Source organism: Manis javanica, chromosome 3 (assembly GCF_040802235.1).
Source record: "Manis javanica isolate MJ-LG chromosome 3, MJ_LKY, whole genome shotgun sequence".
NCBI classification, from domain to species: Eukaryota; Metazoa; Chordata; class Mammalia; order Pholidota; family Manidae; genus Manis; species Manis javanica.
The window spans coordinates 113,203,720-113,224,050 of NC_133158.1; the positions used below are offsets into that span (position 1 = coordinate 113,203,720).

At 35.6% G+C, this 20,331-nt stretch overlaps 1 protein-coding gene and 1 non-coding gene across 4 annotated transcripts in view; both read left to right on the top strand.

Moving 5' to 3' along the window:
- The window catches only part of ACAP2 (ArfGAP with coiled-coil, ankyrin repeat and PH domains 2), a 157,989-nt gene that overhangs the window by 83,501 nt on the left and 54,157 nt on the right, over nucleotides 1-20,331 (top strand). For all 3 annotated transcript variants that reach the window (XM_037024133.2, XM_073231868.1, XM_073231869.1), the window contains 3 exons: nucleotides 5,082-5,126; nucleotides 7,957-8,052; nucleotides 17,128-17,202. In XM_037024133.2, the coding sequence (XP_036880028.2) occupies nucleotides 5,082-5,126; nucleotides 7,957-8,052; nucleotides 17,128-17,202 (216 nt within the window). The remainder of the gene's footprint in view (nucleotides 1-5,081; nucleotides 5,127-7,956; nucleotides 8,053-17,127; nucleotides 17,203-20,331) is intronic.
- On the top strand, nucleotides 17,944-18,104 carry LOC118973517 (U1 spliceosomal RNA). Its single transcript, XR_005062916.2, has one exon. It is a non-coding gene; the product is annotated as a U1 spliceosomal RNA (small nuclear RNA).

A 20,331-nucleotide genomic window follows, 5' to 3' on the forward strand; every position in this document is an offset into this window, starting at 1 on the left:
GGACCCTTGGCCCACACCCATGTCAGCTGCAGCAGACTTCTGTGGACCCTCAGTCTGCACTCTTGGGCTCTAGACTGACAAAGCCATCAAGCACATGTAATCTATACAGGGGGTGTTTCTATGCAGGGCTACTTCTTCAAGAGTAGGAGAGGTAACTGTTTTGCTTAAATTCATAGAAAAAAATTCAAGGAAAATGAGGAGACAGAGGGATATGCTCCAAATAAAAGAACAAGACAAAACCTCAGAACAAGAAGTAAACGGAGTTAAGCAGTCTACCTGATAAAGAGTTCAAAGTTATGGTTATAAACATCCTTACCAGATTTGAGATGAATGGATGATCTCAGAACTTCAACGAAGAGGTAGAAAATATAGAAAAGAACCAATCAGAGTTGAAGAGTACACTAACTGAAATAACAAGTATACTAGAGGAAATCAATAGCAGATTAGAGGATGAGCAGCTGGAATGAATGAATCAGCAAACTGGAAGACAGGGTAGTGGAAAGCACTCAAGGTGAATAGCCCAAAATTGGGAGAAAAAAAAGTGAAGATAGGTTAAGAAACCTAAAGGACAACATGCAGCATACTAATATTTGCCTTATATAGGGGTCTCAGAAGGAGAAGAGAGAGAGAAAGGGGCAGAAAATTTATTTGAAGAAAGAATGGTAGAACATTCCCTAATTTGGGGAAAGAAACAGCTATTCATGCCAGGAGTCACAGAGAGCCACAAAAAAGATAACCCAAGGAGGTCCACACCAAGACAAATAATGATTAAAATGTCAGAGAGAAAGATAATGAGAGAATCTTAAAAATGGCAAGAGTAAAGCAACTAGTTACAAAGGAAATCCCACAAGGACACCAGCTGATGTTTCAGCAGCAAACTTTATAGGCAAGAAGGGAGTGGCATGATACATTCAAATTACTGAAAGGAAAAAAATCCTGAAATGAAGAACACTCTACCCATTAAGGTTATTATTGAGAATTAAAGAAGAGATAAAGAGTTTATGAGACAAACAGAAGTTAAAAAAAAGTTCATCTCCACTATAGGAAATATTAGAGGGACTTCTTTAAGTGGAAAAGAAAAGGCCATAACTAGAAGAATATTTTGAAAGGAAAAAATTTCGCTGGTAATAACAAACATAGTAAAGGTAGTAGATTAATCACTTAAAAGCTAGTATGAAGGTTAAAACACAAAACTACTAAAAATCAGTTATATTTTAAAAAGTTATATTATGAAATCTTAAAATTAAAAGATGTAAATATGACCTCTTATACCTAAAATGTGGAGGAGGGGGAGTAAAAATGTAGTGTTTTTAGAATGTGTTCAAACTTAAGTGACCATCAACTATAATAGAGTGATATACTTCAGATGTCATATATGAACCTTATGGTAACCGCTAACCAAAAACATGTAATAGATAACACAAAAAATAAAGAGAAAGGAATCCAAGCATAACACTAAAGAAAGTCATCAATCACAAAGGAAAATAACAGGAGAAGAAAGGAACAGAGAAGAATTACAAAAAACAACCAGAAAACAATTAACAAAATGGCAGTAAGTACATAACTTTTAATAGTTACCTCTAAATATAAATGTATGAATGGTCTGAATGTTTCAGGTAGAAGACAGACGATGACTGAATGGATGAAAAAACAAGACCCATCTATCTGCTGCCTGTAAGAGACTCATGACCTAAAATTACATATAGACTGAAAGTGAAGGGATGGAAAAAGATATACCATGCACATGAAAGCGAAAAAAAAGTTGGGGTAGCAATACTTGCATAAGACAAAATAGACTTCAAAACAAAGAAAGTAACAAGAGACAAAGAGGGGCACAGCCAACAGGGGCAATCCAACAGGGGAATATAACACTTGTAAATATCTATGCACCCAACATAGGAGCACCTACATATATAAAGTGAATATTAACAGACATAAAGGGAGAAATTGACAGTAATACAATAATAATAGGGGACTTTAACACTCCATTTACATCAATGGATAGACCGTCTGGGCAGAAAATCAAGAAAACAAATTAGGAAAGCAAAAAATAGCTGAAGAAAGACAAAAATAGAAACAATGTTTCAAAGTCATTAGGATGCAGCAAAGCAGTTGTAAGAGGGAAGTTTACAGTTCTACAGGGCTACATCAAGGAACAAGAACATCTCAAATAGACAACCTAACCTGAAGGAACTAGAAAAAGAAGAACAAACAAAGCCCAAAGTTATTAGAGGGAAGGAAATAATAAAGATCAGAGTAGGAATAAATGAGACTAAAAAGCAAGAGAAAGAGAAAAGATCTGGTTCTTTGAAAAGATAAACAAATGATAAACCTTTAGCCAGACTCATCAAGAAAGAAAGAAGAATCAAATAAAATCAGAAAATCAGAGAAGTTACAACTGACACAAGAAATAATATAGACAGTTACAAGAGAGTACTGTGAAAAATTATATGCCAATGAATTGGACAACCTAGATGAAATAAATTATTAGAAGCATACAGTCTTCCAAGATGGAACCAGGAAGAAGAAAATCTGAGCAGACTGATTGCTAGTAAGGAGATTGGATCAGTAATCAAAAACCTCCCAACAGACGAAAGTCCAAGAACAGATAACTTCACCAGTGAATCCTACCAAACATTGAAAGAAATCCTTATCAATACTTTTCAAGCTCTGCCAAAAAATAGAAGAGGAGGGAACTTCTCCAAACTTATTTGATAAGGCCAGCATCACCCTGATACCCAAACCAGACAAGGAAGACACAGGAAAAGAAAATTACAGGCCAATTCCAGATGAACACTGATGCAAAAACTCTGAACAAAATATTAGAAAACATAAGTTTATTAATTTAACAATACCTTAAAAGAATCATATACCGTGACCAAGTGGGATGTATTCTAGTGATGTAAGGATGCTTCAATATCTGCAAGTCAGTCAGTGTGATATACTACATTAACAAAATAAAGGATAAAAGCCAAATGATCATCTCAGTGGATCCAGAAAAAGCATTTGACAAAATTCAATGTCCATGATAAAAATCCTTAACAAAATGGGTATAGAGGGACCATACATCAACATAATAAAGGCTATATGTGACAAGCCCACACCTAACGTTGTAGTCAGTGATGAAAAGTGGAAAGTCTTTCCTTTAAGATTAGGAACAAGACAAGGATGTCCATCCTTTCTTACCACTTTTTTCAACATAGTACTGGCAGTCCTAGCCATAGCAGTCATTCAAGAAAAAGAATGAAAGACATCCAAATTAGTAAGGAAGAAGTAAAATCGTCATTATTTGCAGATGACATGGCACTATATATGGAAGAACCTGACTCCATCAAAAAGCTATTAGAACTAATAAATGAATTCAAAAAATTGCAGGATACAAAATCAATATACAGAAATCTGTTGCATTTTATCTACTAATAGAGAACTATCAGAAAGAGAAATTAAGAAAACCATCCCATTTACAATTGCATCCAAAAGAATGAAATGCCTAGAAATAAATTTAACTGAAGAAGTAAAAGATCTGTACTCTGAAAGCTATAAAATACTGATGAAAGAAATTGAAGACAACACTTAAAAGTGGAAAGATACATCGTGCTTATGGATTGGAAGAATTAATATTGTTAACATGTTCATACTATTTAAAGCAGTCTATAGATTCAGTGCAATCTATCAAAATACCAATGGCATTTTTCACAACTTACTGAATGATAGAATGTATTTGTAAATTATATATCCAATAAGGGGTTTATAGCCAAAATATATTAAAAAACTTTGTACAACTCAACACCAAAAAGCCAAATAATCTCATTAAAAAATGGGCAGAGGACCTGAATAAACACTTTTTGTAACAACTTTCTATAGTGACAGTAACTAAACTTACAGTGAGCATTTTGTAGTTTATGTAATTATATATACAGTTGTATATTTATAATTGTATTTGTATTATAATTGATATAAGTTTTATATAATTGTCAAATCACTATGTTGTACAGCTGAAGCCAATTATATGTCAACTCTTTCAATAAAAATTTAATAAGGACAGATTCTGTTATCTTTTGGCAATATTAGCAAAGAATGATTCTTAATGAAACATGTTATTAAATTGATAATAAACAAATACAAAATGTTACGAATTTGTAAAGTTGGGAGGGATACAACAAAAGGCAACTTTAATAATTTACTGATCTTTCAGAAGTTTTAGTCTAATTAAAATATTCCCTATTAATTACTGAAGAATTTTGAGTCTTTGCTATGTACTATTTGGGGAAGACTCCTGGCAATAAGACAAGGCCCTTACCTCATGGGTCTTACACTTTAGCTGGGGAAAAGACATAAGTAAATGAGAAAATAGAAGGTATTATAGATGCTATGAAGAAAATAGATAGGCTTGATGTACTTTGTCTAAGGGCCTGCTTTAGATCTTTGTGAGAAGATAGTATTTAAGCTGAGATCTGATTGGTAAGAGAGAGGCTCAGGACCATCTGGATAGAAAATGAAGACATGAAGACCAAACAACCAAGAATGAGGGCATTGAGGTGGCCAGTGGTCTTGGGTTGTGGTTGGAGTATGAAATGGGGGAAGGAGGTGGAACACTAGGTTGAAGAGGTGGTCAGAAGCCTCATTCCAAAGGGCCTTGCAGGCTAGGGGGAGTTGCTGGAAGATTTGGGGAGTCAAGGGTGCTAACAGCCTAGCTCATAGACTATTGTAACAATCGAGAAAAGATATGGTGATGGTTGGTGGTAGTGATGAAAGTGATGAGAATTTACCTTAAGGATGTATGCTGAAGGGTCTTCATGAGCAATTAGATAAGGAAAGTGAGGTAAAGATGGGATTCCAAGAAATTTAAATGTCTATCAAGCATTGCCAATTTTTCTTTAAGCTGAAAAATGGATGACAGTTTCATTGGTGTGTTTGTCTTAACTGTTTTTGCAAAAAGCAGGTCAAAGGGTAAAAAAGTAGAACTTTGTACTTTTCTGGAAAAGTATTACACCATTAGAATAAGCAAATTTTACAATATTGCATTGTGATTAGTTTTTGAAATAATACATAGGTTATTAACCAAGTATATTTTCTCTTAGATTAATGTCCTTCAATCAAAAAGGAGATCAGAAATCCTAAAATCAGTAAGATATTCATTGAAATTATTTTTTTATATATTTTAATGTGAAACTAAATATATATTTAAGTGTTTAAGTAGCATCATATGTGTTTGTATGTATGTACGTTTTCCAGGTTCATAATTAATCATATTGATCTTTTTGTACTTCTTTTATGTCCCTTAACTCTTCATGTTATAGTAATTTATGTGTATCTCATCTATTAATGCACTGTGAGCTTCTTAAAACAGACATTTAAATATTTAAGGATGAGGGCATACATAAATAATATCATTTACAGAATTTTCCTCTTAGGGTTGTTGATAATATACCAACCTTTTGGTTTTTCTTTGGAGTGCAGTTAGAAAACAAATGGGGCGAAATTTGAGGATCACTTTTTATTTCTGAGCCTCTACACCATGCTGATAATGATTATTTTATTTGCCCTTCTTTTTTGCCTTAAAGCTAAAAAGGCAGGGGATGGTAGTGATACGGCATTGCACTCTTTTGTATTTTGAGAATCTTAGAGATTATTTCTCTTCTCTGATTTTGTTCACTAATGTTTTTTCTTTTTTCCTGAAAAAGGTGTATTTGTTGCTTTTGATCCTAGTCTCCACCTAACTTTTCCCTAAATTCTGTATTTGTTTTTTATCAGATATGTACACTTGACTTGCTGTTAACCTCATTCCTTCTGCAGATTGAGAACAATGTATGTTAACTGTAGAAAATTGTAAATTAAAATGTATGAAGAAAAAATTAAAATACTTAAAAATCCTAATACCAAGGGAGAACCATTGCTGGTGTCTTGGCATATATCTTCAGCTTTTTTCTCTCTTTCTGTGTGTGTGTATGTGTACGTGAGTGAACATGTATATGTGCCTTTTAAAGTTCCATATAATGTTTTAAACAAAATAGGAATCATTCCTACATACTGTTTTATGACTTAATTTTTTCACTAATAACCCCAGTCATCATGTGTCATTAAATATTTTTTAATGGTTAAATAATTATTTAATTATGACTTTTGTGGCCAAGTAGAATTCTCTTACATGAATATATCAGGGATGCACACATTTTTTTTTTTTTGAAGGGCTAGGTAGTAAGTACATTAGGTTTTTGGGCCATGTCATCTGTATTACAACTACTCCACTGTGCTGTGTAATGAGAAAGCAGCCATAGGCAATACATACATGGCTGTGTTTCAATAAATCTATTTTTATGGACATGGAAATTTGAATTTCATATATTTTTCATGTGTCATGAGTTTCATGTCTTCTTTTCATATCCCTCAACTGTTTACAGATGTTAAAACCATTGATAGCTTATAGGTCATTCAAAAACAGGTGATGGATCTGGATATAGTTTGCAGGTCATGGTTTACTGACCTTGAATATACCATCAATTAACTTCACTTATTAACAGATTATTAAATAATTTCCATGTTTGACATTAAGGAATAGCGGGGTAGATTAAGACAGGTGTTTACTTAGTCAAGAGAGTTTACACATTTAATTAATAAAAAATATTGTCATATTTTAAAGGTTACACAGCTCAGAGTGAACATTTTTTTTTTAGCAGCACCGGGTATTAGTTGGGGGTTTAGTTTGCCCCACTCTGCTCACAATTTGGTAGACAGAAAATGTCATCTCATTGTTCAATTTTGCATTTAGTATAAATGAGTTTGATTATTCTTTCCATATATATATATATATATATATATTTTTTTTTTTTGGTCACTTGTGTTGCCTATGTTTATTGTTCTTTGTCTCATTTTCTGTCTCTTTTTCAGTTTTTCATACACTGGTTTGTAATATCTCTTATATGCTAAAACTATTAACCTTTTGTTCTGGATCTTCTGGTTTATCATTTATCTTCTAATATGCTTATTATATGTTTTGATGTGCAGGCATATTTTACAGTTTTATGTAGTCGTAACTATTAATCTCTCCCTCTCTTTTTTATAAAATTCAGTATTTTTTATTTCACAGAGTTGTACAACCACCATTATCTAATTCCAGAATAATCTTTTAGTGAACTTTGTCCTTTTTTCTTTGTACTTCATTTAATTTTTTCTCTTCAAAAAAACATTTCTTTTGAAAGATTCTTGTTACTAAAAATAATATGGATGTTTGGAAGATTGTTTCAGTATTGTGACTGAATAATTCCTTTTCATGTAAAAGCAAGTAATAAAAATAGGGGTGATTTTTCTCTCATGAATAGGTAAAAATACAGGCAAATGTGGAAAAAAGTCTTTTTAATCCACTAACAATGTTTTAGGATTTTTAGAATGAATATAATCAGACTTCCATATTGGAAATTTGATTGACTCATTTTATTTTGTTATCTTGGGGGGAAAAAATGAGCATTCCTCTACTTCAGGTTGTGCTTAAGTCATCTAGTAGGTTGTAAAGTGCTCGTAATTGTGTGTTGAGAGCTTCATATTTCTCCTTCTAATCTTTTAATGTCTTATTTACAATTTAAGGTTTTGCCAGTGAGTGTGGCTGAAGTAAAGGCACACAGATGCTTTACAATATACCTAGGAAGACGGTGGAGCTCTTAAAAGCTTGATTCTTTGAATTATTACTGTATAAATTTTGATTGTCTGGACAGTCTAAACAAGTAAAATTTGGGGCATTGTTAAAATTTTAAACCACTTGGAAATTTGTTCTCATATTTGCAGATATTTCTGAAATACTTCTATAAGAAAAATGACTCAGTTTAATTTTAAATAGGTCAGATATATTGGGCTCTTGTAGAATAATTTTTAAACATTAGGTAGTATCAAGGTCTTTAACAATATTAGAATATCCATCTAAGAACTGATTTTAAGATGCGAATCTTTTTTTTCTCCTGTTAGATGTTATCCTTTATGTATGCCCATTTGGCCTTCTTTCATCAAGGATATGATCTATTTAGTGAACTTGGGCCCTACATGAAAGATCTTGGTGCACAGGTAATGTACTATACTTCCTAATTCTGTGTTCTACATTGATATCTGGATTTTTTAAAATTGAGATATAATTGACGTATAACATTATTAGTTTCAGGTGTACAAAATGATCAATATATGTATAAATTGCAAAATGCTCATTTAACAGTTAAAAACATTTTTCCTGCTATGAGAACTTTTAAGATCTAATCTCTTAGCAAATGTCAGATGTTTAACACAGTATTATTAACTGTAGTCACTATATTGTACATTAAATCCCTAGGAGTTTTTATAACTTAAAGTTTGTACTTTTTGTCCCTCTTCACCCATTTTGTCCACTTCTTACCCTACCTTTGGCAACCTCCAATCTGTTCTGTGTATCCATGAGTTTGGTTTTTTATTCTACCTATCAGTGAGGTCATATAGTATTTGTCTTTCTCTGTCTGCCTTATATCACTTAGCACAATACTGTCTGCATCCATCCACGTTGTCACAGAAGACAGGATTTCCTTCTTTTTAAATGGCTGAATAATACTCCGTTGTGTATACATACCCCATTTTCTTTATTCATTCATCTGTTGGTGGACACTTAGGTTGTTGCCATGCCTTGGCTATTGTAAATAATGCTGCAGTGAGCTTAGAGATGCAGATATCTTTTCAAATTAATGTCTTTGTTTCTTTTGGATAAATATCCAGAAGTGGAATTGCTGGATCATATGGTAGTTCTATTTTTAATTTTTGAGGAACCTCTGTATTGTTTTCCATAGCAGCTGCACCTACATTCCTACTGAGTTTACAAGGGTTCCCTTTTCTCCACATACTTGCCAACACTTGTTATCTCTTGTCTTTTTGATGACAGTCATTCTAACAGATATGAGGTGATACCTCCTTGTGGTTTTGATTAGCATTTTCTGGTGATCAGTGATGTTGAGTATCTTTTCCTGTGCCAGTTAGCCACCTGTGTGTCTTCTTTGGAAACATGTCTCTTTAGATCTTCTGCGTATGTTTTAATTGGGTAGTTAGGTGTATGAGTTCTTTATATATTTTTGAATATTAGCCCCTTATCAGATACATGATTTGCAAATAGTGACTGCTACTCATTAGGTTGCCTTTTTATTTTGTTGATGGTTTCCTTTGCTATGGAGAAACTTTTTAGTTTGGTATAGTCCCACTTGTTTATTTTTGTTTTTGTAACCTTTGCTCCAATAGGTGTATTTAAAAAGAAATGTAACATATTGGGAAATTTGACATTTCATTTATTTAATGAAGATATTTTTATGGTACTGCAGATTTATGTATGGGTTAAATGTGTAACAAAAATTGAGATTGAGGTTAGAAAATATGTTGTAGATAGTATATGAAGGTACTGAAAAGGAAAATTTACAAGCAAAGTGTCAGTTTTATAGTATCCATAGCTGAATTTTTCATTTCTTACATTTGGATAATTGAGTTACTGTCCTATATGGTTTTTCATTTGAGTTAGAACTTTTTATTTTCAAAAAGTATATATTCTGCTATCTTGAATAATAAAATTTTAGAATCTTAAGATTACAGAACTCTGGGGAACTTTTTCACTTTATATACATGTGTGCATGCATGAATTATACATATATTTATAAGGATATTATATAGAAACTTCATGAGGTTCAAATTATTTTTGATATCTGATCAGAACTTTTTATTTAATCTATCCTGAGACATTCTGTTTTGTTAATTGGTGAGCTTTCTGGATTTAATAGTATCAATTTTTAGGTGATTTTATTTCCTCAAATGGTTCAGGTTACCTATTGAGGAAAGGAGGTTAAGGATGAAAAGTGTAGTGTAGGGAAATGGGAGTAAAGTAAGAGTAGAATGAGAATTGTACTAATTGACCAAAAATAATTATGGCCTATGCATGTTTGCTCGTGTGTTTGAGATATATGGGGAAAAAAAGGATAGTATGTAGGGCATATGCCATGGATTACAGAGATACTCTTCCCTGCCCCAAAAAACTTAATCTATTGGAAGAAGCCAACAAATCACCAGACTTTTAATCTCTGCTAATTGTCCTGTCTGGGTATATAAATTTAGATTAGGTTTGTTTGCATGTGATATAAAACTGAAAATAATAGTAGCTTCAACAAGATAAAATTTTATTTCTCCTATGTAAAGTCAAAGGGCTCGTATAGTGGTCACTTGATTTGCAGGGACCCAGGCCTACTGTATCATTTGATTCTACCTCATGTAAAAAGTGTGTGTTGAAGCTTTAACCATCATATACAAATTCTGGCTAATAGAAAAGAGGAAAGGGCAAAGAGAGATGCAGTCTCTCTCTTCTCTGCTTCTGGCACTCACAGTTGCAGCCGTGGTCCTGGGACCAGTGCATCAAATAGAAAGTTGCAGAGATATGGGGAAGAACTGTATAGTCTCACTAGCATACTCCCCACTCCCTCTTCCCCAAGTCCCCCAGAAAAGTGGACAAATCTATCTAGTGGGGACCCTTCCTTAGCCCCCCTAACTGTGAGTACACACCCTTAAAGGTGTGTAAGCCAGCCCCTCATGCCTTTATCTCCCCCCATTTTAGACAGCAACTGTTACAGTGTCCATTCCAGTTTTCTGTTAAACCATTGCTCTGAGGATGATATGAAACATGGTGTGTCCGTCCATCTGATGTGATGTCTCTTGGCTCAGTGTTGGACACTATGGGCTGTAAAGTATGTCCCTTGGTCTGAACACATGTAATTTGGTGGTCTAAATTGATAATGGCATCTTCTGTTCCAATCCAATATTTTGAACATTTGCATCTACCATCAGGTATGCAAAGCCCAGTCCAGAATAAGTGTCTATTGCAGTTAGGATCCATTTATAGCCCCCAGGGGCTACTGGCATTGGTCCAATATAATCCACTTGCCAGCTATGTGTGGGGCCTTCCCCCTGGGGAATTTTCCCCATAGCCAACTGCAGTGTTTGTCTCTCTTGTTGACAGATGGAACAGTTCTTGTTGGCATTCTGTGCTTCATAGGGTGCAAGAGGAATATGTCTAGACTCAGCCTATCTTTGCATTGCTACAGTTCCCCCATGTCCACTCATTTCATTGACACAGGTGGCCACCTCCAGGGAATGCACCAACAGGTCCATTTGGTGGTTCCAATCACCTTCTGATTCAGGAAGGGGGCTCTTCTGATGGGTATCAACTTGTCCTCCTTTAATTATGCCCCTCAAATTTCCAGAGTGATTTCCAAAGGGCTGCACCCCACATGGACATTCTTTAATAGTCCAGTTTTCCATTACCCATTTACCTGACCGTATAGCCGGGCCATTGGCTTCAGCCCATGATTCAGTAAAAATCTAAACATAGGGGCTTTTTTCATTGTTCAATTTTTCCATCACTGCCAGGAAAACAGCATGCAGTTCAGCCCACTGAGCTCAATTGTTCTTACCTTCTTCAACCAGAACCTTGCCATCCTCTGGTCTTAAGGCAGCAGCTTTCCAAACAGGATATCGTCCATTCATCTTGGAACTGTCATCTGTTAACCAGGCAGCTCTTTGCATTTCAGCTGAGAGCCATTCATAGGGCACAGCCCATGGAGCAGTCAATTCTGGCAGCTCATCAGGTGGCTCCAGCGTTGGTCCCAGACAAAAAGTGGCTGTCTGCTCATAGATATGGTGTGGGCCTCCTTGCATTCTCCTGGCTGAATGCTCCTATATGAACCATTTCTATTTTATTATGGAACTCTTCTGGTCACTGCCTTCCTTATTAGAGTGTTTCTCTGACATCACCCAAGGCATTTTGAGTAGCTCAGGTTTCAAGATTATTTTATGTCCTTCAGTCATTGAGGCAGTCTCAGTTAATGCCCAATAGCATGCTAATAGTTATCTTTCAAATGTTGCATACTGGGCAGCAGCAGCTGGGAATTTTCTGGTCCCAGATCCCAACAGTTGCCACTGGGAAGTGCTCATGGGCTTTTGCTACTTCCAAGATCATTAGTCTGAGTGGGAGTCATAAGGGCCCAAAGGTGCTGAGAGCGTGACTGCCTTTGGTAATTCAGGCATGGCTTGCTTTTGTTCAGTTCCCCACTCCAATATAGCTTTCTTTTGTGTAGTCTTACAGATGGGAGCTAGCAATATTCCCAGGTGTGGAATATGTGTCCTCCAAAATCCAAATAAACCAACCAAATGCTGGGCTTCTTGTGTGGGTTCTAGGGGTGAGTAGTGACAGCAGTTTATTCTTAGTCACTTGCACAGTATCCCAGGGGACTCCTCCCCATGTTATTCCTAAGAATTTCACTGTTTGAGCAGGCCCTTGAACCTGTGTTGGATTTATTAACCAGTCCTGGTTGGTCCTATGTGTCACTGTTGTGTTCAAATCAATCCTGGCATACTCTTCTGTTTCTGATATTATCGTACTGTCATCAGTATATGGTGTATTATTACACTCGAGACCTGCATCAAGTCCAAGTCCCTCCTGACCAAGTCATGACAATAAGCTAGTGAGTTCACGTAACCTTGTGGTATCACTGTAAAAGTAAATTGGGATTTTTTCCATATGAAGGCAAACTGTGGTTGACTGTTTTCAGAGGTGGAGAAGAAAGCATTTGCAAGGTCAATCACAGACGACCAGTCTTCTTTGACCTGCTGTATTTTCTGTGTGGTTGAGCCCATGTCTGGAACTGCTGAGGTTATGGGTGATACAACTTTATTTAAGCCTCAGTAGTCTACTGTTAGTCTCCCCAAGCCATCTACCTATTTCACTGGCCACATAGGACTGTTGTACAGTGAATTTGTGGACAGCAGCACTCCAGCTTCTAGCATGATCTCTTTTTGTCTGCCAGGTACTCTCTGTTGCTTCAAGTTAATCGCCTGGGTGGGCTTGGACAGTTATAGCAGTTCCTATTTAGCCTGTCCAATTAAAACTGGCCTGAGGGTGGGCTTATGTGCCTCTGTTTTACAGTATTTGTAGGGGAAACAATCCCAGTCAGAGGTAATATCCATCCCAATAATACATTCAGATAAAGCAGATGCAACCACCTCTGCTCAAATACTCCAGTTTTCATCCGAACTTTCACCTTAATCTCATCTACCTTTGCATCTCCATATCCTCCCAATCTATTTAGCCCCTGATAAGCCTTTATACCTATAGGTTTTGGAATTACAGTGCAATGGACTCCCATATCAAGGAGTCCCAGGAAAGTTTCTTCTCCTCCCCCTAGCCATTTTACCCATACATGTGCAAATGACCTCAGGTCCTGGGATGGGGGTGTAGCCAGAAGATCCTGGCCCTTTTATCCATGTTTAAGTGGATTAACCTGCCTGACCAGCACCCCAAGGGATTCCAGGTTAGGGTTTCTCATTGTAATCTTAACCTTTAGGCTTTTTAAATTCCTCCAAACTGGGGTAGATAGAGTGGACTTGCTTGAGCCTCTGTAATGTTGGGGGAACAATAGGGGGCCCCACTGGCCCACCCAGTCTCTGGTAGTGCTGCATTAACACCTTTGTTTTAGCCCAGTCAGTGTCTGCTTTATTCATCCCATTTTTCAATAACCATGTGAAGACTTCCACTCTGTTGGGTCGAGTCCCTTGACTCTCTCCTTTGTCCCTCCCCATTTTCTTAATTACTTTAATGCTCTTGTTATTAGTAAGACCCATGCAGGGAAGCTGAGATAACAAATCTGACGTCTTCTTGAACTGTTCGGTTTTGTAGCAGTAAAGTTACATGGGGTGCCTATGTAACAGGGGCCCCCTTAATCACAGCATTCACCATAACCTGTATAACAGGAACAGTCAGTGGGTGAATATCTCAGTCATCATAAAACCACATGGCTTGCCTATGAAGCGATATCAGCTGCTTCACCTGGGGTTTTCCATTTGGCATTCATAGGGGAAGCTGGGCATTCCCCCTTCCCAGGATAAACAGACCTCACAGTGGCTTTTATTCAGTCCACCAGGCTAGCTGTTCTCTTAAGAATAACCTCCCATTTGGATCACCTACAGCCATCTGTGATTGTTCAATAGTGAGCTGTGGGTCTTGGGTCATCCCAAACATGCTCCTCCACACTGAAGCACTCAAAACCAAAGACACAGCCCCCAAACTGGTTACTCTTACAATCTACTTTAGTAAAGGTTCTTCAGGAAGCTGGTGATACCAATCTATATAATGAGCCAATTCTTTCACACTATATCCCCTGGTTTCAGTCATTTCCTGGTTTTCACCTCCCCCTACATAACTGGTCTTCTTGGTGACCAGAGGTCTCAGAGGTACTTCCTGTTGCTCTGACATAATTTTTCCCTTTCTAGGCAGCTTTGAGGCTAATGGGAGAAGCTCAGATTGACCAAAATCCGAGCTTAGTTCATCATCAAGCTCTGACCCAGTACTTTCTTTTATTTTCAATTTGACTATTACAGATAACAATAACGAGGGAATGGTGAATTTAGCCTGCTTCTTATTAGTTTGCATTTCCTTACTAATCCAGTGAGCCAAGTCCTTAGGAGTTGGGTCCACTGCCATTTCTAAATTCCACTGATAGCTTTTACCCTTAGTACCTGATTGCAACACAGCTGCTGTTTCATACTATGGATGACTAGGTAGCCATTCAAGCATCGAAGGTTCCTTATCCCTTGCCCTTTCATTCTTTCTCTTCAAAAACCACATATTTATGTGAGCCTGGGCTGTTCTGACAGATCTCACTTCTGACACCAAATGTGATGGGTGAGCTATGCTTAACTCCTTTTGGGTTCTTAGACCTGATTCCAGTGTGTGTGTGTGCGGTGGGGGAGTCTTTCCACACATACATCACCAAGCAATTCTCAGACACCAGCAGCATGTCGGAGAACTCAACTCAATTCTGATGCTATCTGCCCGGAGACAGCACCAGATTCCCCAGGTTAAGGGCTCCATTCTACAAGACTACCCTCCCCCTCCCAGTCCAGATGCCAGTTGCAAACCCCAGGCAGTTACCTGTACTGCTGACCAACTTGCTACAGATTGGAGGTTCCCACAACGTCCCCCTTAGGTTCAATTAATTTGCTAGAACAGCTCACAGAACTCAAGAAAATACTTAGGTTTTCCAGTCATAAAGGATACTGTAAAAGATACAAGTTAACAGCCAGATGAAGAGATGTATAGGGCCATTGTATAATGACTATTCTACTCATTTCCTGTAAGAAACTATTGAGGATATCTTCCTAGTGCATCATGTACCCATTAAAGCAATGTTACATGTCACTAAGACATATATACTTTAGATCCTAAGCTGAAGTACATTGGGTGTCATCTAAATCAAATGTTTTATAATAGTGATAGTTCTGTTTCAATAGTTTTTTAAAATTTTTTATTCTTTATTACTATTCGGTGATATTAAGCTTTTGTGGCCAAAATTATTGTCATGTAGAAAAAACATTTGTGATAGTGAATAAAGGATCAAATAGGTTTTTAAGAAAGCTCAATTAAGTTTTTAAAGGATATCTGTTAAAACATTTGGACATTTAATACTTTATCTTTCTCCATTTTTCTGTTGTTATTTACATTGTGACTTACTCATTTATCACAAATTAATCAGATAGAGGTGATGGGAGTTCAAAGATAAAATGACAAAAATCTACAGGAGTGGGCCCTACTCCTAAACATAATGGAGAATTTTATAATCCAGTCGTTTGTTTTTTCTTTTTTTTATCAAAGTATCATTGATACACAATATTATGATGGTTTCACATACACAGCACAGTGGTTCACCATTCATCCATATTATCAAGTCCTCACTCCCTCCATTGCAGTCATTGTCTATCAGTGTAGTAAGATGTTATAGAGTCATTAATTGTATTCTCTGTCCTGTGCTACTGTCCCTGTGACCTACCTGTATTGTGATTACAAATTATAGTGCTACTTAATTCCCTTCTCCCTCCCCACCCATCCTCCCAACCTTTCCCTTTTGGTAATCACTAGTCCCTTTTCAGTGTCTGTGAGTCTACTGCTATTGTGTTCCTCTGTTTTGCTGTGTTTTTATATCCACAAATGAGTGAAATCATTTGATATTTGTCTTTCTCCACCTGCCTTATTTCACTGAGCATGATACCCTCTAGCTCCATCCATGTTGTTGCAAATGGGAGGATTTGTTTCTTTCTTATGCCTGAATAGTATTCCACTGTATATATGTACCCCCTCTTCTTTATACATTCATCTACTGATGGACACTTAGGTTGCCTCCGTATCTTGGCTATTGTATTTAGTGCAGCAATAAACATATGTCTTTTTGAATGAGGGATCTTGTTTTCTTCAGATAAATTCCTAGGAGTGGAATTACTGGGTCAAATGATATTTCTATAATCCAGTTGTTTCTTATTCCAGCAAAGAGGAGTTCAAGAAGCCAGTGCCTTTGTCAGTAATACTGGAAATCAGATAGTTTTCTCCTGATGGAAAATCACCTTTTCCAATGTAAAGGAATAAGAAATAAAAATGGGGTTTTATGAGGTCATAAGTTTTTTGAGCTTTTAAAGAACCTTAAAACTTATTGATTTTATACCCTGGTCTTAAGAATGATTACTAGCAGTAATTATGATTATTACCATTATAAATTTTTTAGCTTTCTCTTTTATCTGGTGAATTATTTTTTTTTACCTTTTAGATTTGATTATAACATTAGGAAGCTGACTTGAAAAAACATGAAGCATCTTGAGTCATTGGAAGTATCTATTATGTTACATTGCACTTGTGAGAACTGGCCTATACTAGCTTGGCTGCTATGTTTTGCTGTTTTGGGGGAAAAATCACCAGTGGATCTTTATTCTATCTTTGATTCTAACTGCTGCAATGCAGAGTGGGCCAGCAGATGACTTAGGCTAGAGTCATTTTCCTTATTCAAGGAGTGAACATGTTACCTCTTTTGTGCCCTTGACAAGGCCACCTGTCACATTTGCTTAGAACCATGACTCTTCTTAGAAAAATTTTCCCTAGAGTAGTTTTGGATTTGATACCAGAAAAAAAAAAAGAACTTTAAAGTTTAGCCAAAATGCCTCTTTAAGTAAACTTAAATTTACTGACTTTCTGGGAGTGTGATTTAAAAAAATAATCATATCTTTTGTCTTGAACTTTTAAAATCATGTAATTTTGTCCTCCCCCCTTTATAGTTGGATCGACTGGTTGTAGATGCAGCAAAGGAGAAAAGAGAGATGGAGCAAAAACATTCCACCATTCAACAAAAGGTACTTGAGGGGAATAGCTGAAGGAGATATCATTTTACACAACTGTTTGATTATTGTTTTCAGCAAGATACCACTGTGTTGGAGCAATTCTTCGAGTTGGTTTAATAATTAAATTGTGTAGACCAATTTCCCCCCTTTTTTGTGAAAAATAAAATTTTCCAGATATTCAGGCACATATTTTATTATTCTTTTATATCAAAGTATTTGAAAACCTTGCTCTTGAACCAGTTTATAAAAACTTCAGTCTTTTAGGGTCTTAACTAATTTAAAAGTGGCCTCTCGTTGGATTTAAAATGCTATGCATAGTTTGCATTAGGATATCACCAACTCCTATAAAAGTGTGTGTGTGAGATTGTGTGAGAGAGAGGGGATGGAATGGGAAGGTTGGAGGTGGGTGGTCGGGGAAAGCACTTTTGTATCATGTGTTTGTTTGGTTTTAGGAACTTTACAGATGCAGTCATTCAGAGACAGCACTTGTAACACTGAAATTTCACTTACACTTCTTGTTAATTTGCCCAAGCCTAGCTAAACTAGTATTTGAAAAATATTTTTTTAAGAATGAAAGTTTAAATATGAAACCTTTTTTTATTTCTGCATACTAACACTTTGAATATGGTAAACCTGGAGCTCAATTACTAATATTTTATATAGTAAATGATACTTTATGTATAGTAATCTAAAAATAAAACGAGGGAATTGGAGATTGAATGTAGTAATATGGGTATGTAACCAGATGCCTCTATACTTGGCAGTGGAATACCTTGATCCTAAAAGGTGGTTTTCCCAGGGCGAGGCTTATTTATTGCACTTTGCATGTGCTGATCCCTGCAATTTCCTTAAATGTGGGAAACTCAGCTGCATAATTTGTGGTAGTGGGGGAACTGTGTTTGTGCTTTCCCATAAAAGAAAAAAAAAAGATGACTTCTAGCATTGCTTTAAGAAATCTGTTCCCTTGGTACTGAGAAGTCAAATCAACTTATGTTGCAGTTTATTTAGAATTTAAAATACCAGTAAAATAGATCTGACATAGAAGATATCAGTGGCAAAGAATGAAGTGAAATCATTTATAAAGTAAGCAAAATTTTTGTTGGTGATAGGTTATTAACACTAAGAGACATTCTTTATAGATGGGAGGATTTCTAACAGGGCATCTTTAAGTTAGTTACTTCTAGTTATAGTCAGCTAGGACTTACTCCATGTTTTGTTTTGTTTAAAAGTTACTTGTTGGGTAACTTGTTTTAATGACATTACCATAGAAAGATTGTTAAAGATTGGGACCAATCTAATTAAAATGAGAGGTATTTGTAGAAATGTGACTATTTGCTTAAACTGAATTGTTTAATGAATATATACTTCTTTTAATATCTTTCCTGTTGTATTTCCAGCTTAATGTTTTACTGAATGTTCAAAAGTAGTAATTGCTAAATCTTAGATTAATTTATTTGATTTTAAATGACAATCACTGCTTTCCTTAAAGAAAGTAATGCTATCTTTACTCATTATGAATACTTACCTTTTTCTGCCCTCAAATGCTGACCCAAGGCTGCATTACAGGTAAAGGAAAAAAAGGAAAAGAAAAAGATTCAGTCAAAAGTTAAGGGACAGGATGTCTAATATAATTACCTAGATTTTTCAAGAATTGAAATCAATTGAGGAAACATTGATGTTATGCATATTCATGTACATGCCTTTTAGATATGTGTACACATTCCTGATGGATTTATACCTAGGAGTAACACTGCTCGTCAGAGTGTGTGTATATGTTCAGCATTAGTAGATAATGCTAAGTTATTTTCCAAAATGTTACACCATTCCTGGCAGGTAGCACTGTGTTAGAGTTTCCATTACTCCTTCCCTACTCATATTGTGAGAGTTTTGTAGGTAGACAGTGACATCTTATTGTGGTGTTAATTTATGCTTTAGTCATAATTAGCTTGATTGAGCAGCTTCCCCTAGGTCTGTTGGTCATTTGATATCATGTTTGTAAAATGTCTGTTAGTCTCTCCTATTTTTCCATCAGGTTATTTGACTGTTGATCAAATTTTTCACTTAATTTGGGTATCACCTACTTTTGGGATATATGTGTTTCTAATTTAGTTTTTAAAGATAAGTCTTTTATGTTTGGTATTTTTTGTGTATTGTTTAATAAATCTTTCCCAACCCAAGATCATGAAGATAGATTCTCCTGTACAATCTTCTAAGCATTTAGAGATTTGCCTTTTGTGTTCAGACCTTAAATCTATCTGTAATTGGGCCTTTGTGTATGGTTGGAGGTAGAGATCCAATTTCCTTTTATTTTCACATTGGTAGCTAGTTGAACCGGAATCAGATATTAAAAAGTTTTTATTCTTTCCCTTTTATTCAGTGTTATATCCTTTATTAAACCTCACATTTCCATACATGTAAGGTCTGTTTTAGGCTCTGTATTCTTTTTCATTGGTCTTTTTTCTCTTTCTCTTAATTTTACCAATTCTCTGCTGTCTTAATTATTTTAAGTATGTCTTGATACCTGACAAAGCAAACCCTCTTACCTTCTCTTCTTCAAAATTGAACTGCCTAAATTTTACATTCTCATATAAATTTCAGGAGCTCTTTTCAGGTTGCATAAAAATAGCTTTTTGGATTTTGGTTAGGATTGCCTTTGATCTGTGAATCAATTTGGGAAAGAATTGTTATCTTTATTTTTTATATTATTTTATTTATTTTATTTTTTATTTTTTTATTTTTTTATAGTCCAAAAACAGAAGCTCTATTTGTTCCTTTATCCATTCTTTTTTTTAATCTTTATTTTATACTGTCTTCCAATCCATGAGCTTGAAATATTTCTCCATATAAGTTTTCTTGAATGTCCTTCATAAAGCTTGATAATTTTCTTATATATCCTTTGTTAGATTTATTCCTAGACACATATATTGCAAATGTTACTGTAAAGGTTGTCTTTTAGAAATTTCTTTTCTCACCATTTACTTTGGTTATTTATTAGAATAAAATTGATTTTCAGTATTGATTTTTGTAACCTGTAATCTTGTTAAACTCTCTTTAGTCTGGGTTTTTTTGGGTATTCTGTGTACTGAGTCATATCTGCAAATAATGATAGCTCATTTCTTCCCTTCCAGTCCTTACCTTTAT